This window comes from Nanorana parkeri, unplaced genomic scaffold (genome assembly GCF_000935625.1).
Source record: "Nanorana parkeri isolate BGI_ZX_2015 unplaced genomic scaffold, ASM93562v1 scaffold2279, whole genome shotgun sequence".
Taxonomy (NCBI): domain Eukaryota; kingdom Metazoa; phylum Chordata; class Amphibia; order Anura; family Dicroglossidae; genus Nanorana; species Nanorana parkeri.
The window spans coordinates 77,794-80,970 of NW_017308547.1; the positions used below are offsets into that span (position 1 = coordinate 77,794).

Below are 3,177 nucleotides of genomic sequence, written 5' to 3' on the forward strand. Positions count from 1 at the left end.
GGCGTGGGGGGACTTTTATAATGACCTCCAATGTTTTTCCTTTCTGCATTTCTTTTTGGGCCATTATTATTATTAATATTATTATTTGGTTTTATGACTATTACTGAAGTCAGATTGTTGTGTCATATATGGGAAGTATGTTATATTACTTATCCCCTTATTATTCTATCTCCACAATACTGATCATGCTGAATGGGCCGTAGGTGTGATCATGTTTATCAGGGGTGTCCTGGCACACATAGATGATATGATGGGCTCCTCCATGGTGAAAGGTTTGGGAAAGGCTGTTGGGTATTGGGGTCCTTCATAGATGACAGTATTGCAGATGACAGTATTGCAGACTGAGGTTGGATCTGGCTGGGGACGGTCCCTCTGGTCCCATAGCACTGTATGTACACACATGTAAAATAATCATTGTTGGGTATTGGGGTCCTTCATGGATGACAGTATTGCAGACTGAGGTTGGATCTGGCTGGGGAAGGTCCCTCTGGTCCCATAGCACTGTATGTACACACATGTAAAATAATCATTGTTGGGTATTGGGGTCCTTCATGGATGACAGTATTGCAGACTGAGGTTGGATCTGGCTGGGGAAGGTCCCTCTGGTCCCATAGCACTGTATGTACATACATGTAAAATAATCATTGTTGGGTATTGGGGTCCTGGACCTGTGGGCAGTGATTCCAGACCAGAGACAGATTTGGCTGGGGACGGTCCCTCTGATGTTTCTCTCTCATATCCCCTCACAGCTTCATATGGCTGTCGCTGACATGGAACAAGAGAAGTTTGAGCTGCAGAAGAAACACACAGAAAACATCCAGGAGCTGCTCGATGACACCAACTCCCGACTTCAAAAGATGGAGTCCGAGTACGTGGCCCAAACAAAGTCTACTGTGAGTATTTTAGGAGCCCTCTTCCTGCGGACGTCGTTCACCGCTCATTGGGCGACAGGTGCTCTTTGGCCTTTTTGCCCTGGGCGATGAAGGGTTGTGTCCTGTCATTGGCGCAGGTCATCAGGCTGCCTGTGACTTCAATGGAGTGAAGCTGTTTTGAAGCTGCATTTGGCTGGCTTCGTGTTGCATTTCATTGGACGCAGCGGTCTGTATTGAGCTGCATTTGCATTGCAGGCAAAGCAGGTCACATACCACCTTCTGCTGCAGACTTTTGAACAGCACTTTACAGCTACACCCGTGTACACACGCCTCTGTACTTCTACATACGTGCAGGGCCCTCCTTACCATCTTGTCTGGAATTGTGATTGTCATGTCTTCCTTATATTGTAAAGCGCTGCGCACACTGTTGGCGCCATATAAATCCTGTATAATAATATATATTGGAAAATTGTATACTTACCGATCGGTAATTTTCCTTTCATGGCAGCCGCTGTCATTTTAAATAGACGCGATTCGCGCGGCCGTCGGAAGTACCGCGCATGCGCAGTAGCCCAACGGCCGCCATGTTGGGAAAGATTCTGCCATGATAGAGAAGCCCATGGCGTACGGGAGCGTGCCGGAGACGCCGAGGAGGGAAGAGCAGGCTGACACAAGGGGAGCCAGAGCCAGGGAGCATTGCTACCCCAAGAAACACCGAAAAAGGGACTCCCCGTGGCATACCCTCTTTGAGGTCTCGTTCACACCTAGGCGTATTGCATATGCGCGTCTGTCGCGCGTTTTTTTACCGCGATTCGCGGTAAAAAAGTCGCGCGACAAACGCGCGTTTCCGAAGGCTACTTGGCTGTATCCCAATGGAAACGCGCAACAAAACGGCCCAAAGTAGTACCTGGACCTTTTCAGGCGTGGGCCGTTTTGTAGCGCGTTAGGGACGGGCGGAAATACGCCGAGGTGGGAACCAGACCCATTGACTACAATGGGATTTATATTTTTGAGCGTTTTGTAGAGCGTTCGTCGAGCGTAGAACGCGCTACAATACGTTCAGGTGTGAACGAGGGCTAAGGGCAGATGAGCAGGGACCTCGGCAAAGGGAAGGCTAACCCTATGTGGAAATGCCGCAGGAGACGGCAGGTAAAGATACAAAATGTTCATCCGCAGAGCTTGCATGGCGAGGACAGAAAAAAGAATGGGGTCCAAGCAACTTATAGATAGCTTGTCCTATGAGGGGCGGAGCGTTAACCCATTGTGTGCTGCCATGATGTGCCAGGAAATATATGTGGATACTGTATGTTAGAGAAAGTGATGTAAGGGATTGTTTGGTGCACCTTGTGTCTATGTAGTATGTGATTAGTTGTGGGGAGGCCACATCTGTCCATGACATACATACATAAACTCTATGGGTCATCTCAGACCGATGACAACATTCTGCTACTGTACATGGCTTATCCTGTAAGTGATTTTATCCCATATTAAGGTCAGACAGAGAGGAGCTCAGCAGAGGATTTCATGGCTACCACAGGTCATAGCGGGCAGGGATGCCGGATCAGCAGGGTGTAGATATGGATTGATATGCGTTGTACAGCAGCCGCGATGAAAGGGGATGTGCGGAACGTCTGCATTGCGTTGGCTCCTCGCAGGATACGTTTTATCATTCAGCATTGCAACTTGTAGCCGTTTACATGTTACTGCGGCGCCCAATGAAACGTGCCGCTGAGCTCTTTAATATTCCGGCCTTTGAATTGTTTCCCATCCTCAGATAATGGCACCCAATCCACCATTCCCCGTCGAGCTGGCGGCGCATCAATTACACGGCGGTCGCCATAGAGGCCGGGATGAGCTGCCATGTTGCGGCGTCTAATCTTCCTCTGGTAACAGGTGCGGGGTAACAGCGTGTGCGTTTTTAAGAAAGATCTGTTAAACGCAGCCCCGCCGTCGGCGGAAGAGATCACAGCCGTAGAACGTTTGGCGCGGCGGCCCCGCGGATTGAAGTGCGTTTTATTAAAGGGCGGCCGCTCGGCAATCTGATTTTTGGCTAATGAAGGCGGCATTGAGGAATTAACATTCGCGCTGTGCCGTTGGCAGCGATAAACACGAGAAAAAAAAGGCGCCGGACTCGCACCGTCCGCGCGATTGAATTTGGGATTCGTCAGCGCGGAGCGGCACGCTGTGTGCCTCCCGATTTAATAATTAAACAAGGTGGAGTTCAAGGCCTGGAGGCAGATGAAAGCCCAAGCTGTCACTGCAAATTACTTTCTGTCTCTCTGTTGTCATTTCAGACACCCCCCCC

At 49.6% G+C, this 3,177-nt stretch overlaps 1 protein-coding gene across 1 annotated transcript in view; it reads left to right on the forward strand.

The window, feature by feature from the left end:
* CEP112 (centrosomal protein 112) overlaps positions 1 to 3,177 on the forward strand; it is a gene marked incomplete at its 3' end in the record, with an annotated part of 145,596 nt that overhangs the window by 42,757 nt on the left and 99,662 nt on the right. Inside the window, exon 13 of the mRNA XM_018573219.1 lies at positions 750 to 893. Coding sequence (XP_018428721.1) covers positions 750 to 893 — 144 coding nt within the window. The remainder of the gene's footprint in view (positions 1 to 749; positions 894 to 3,177) is intronic.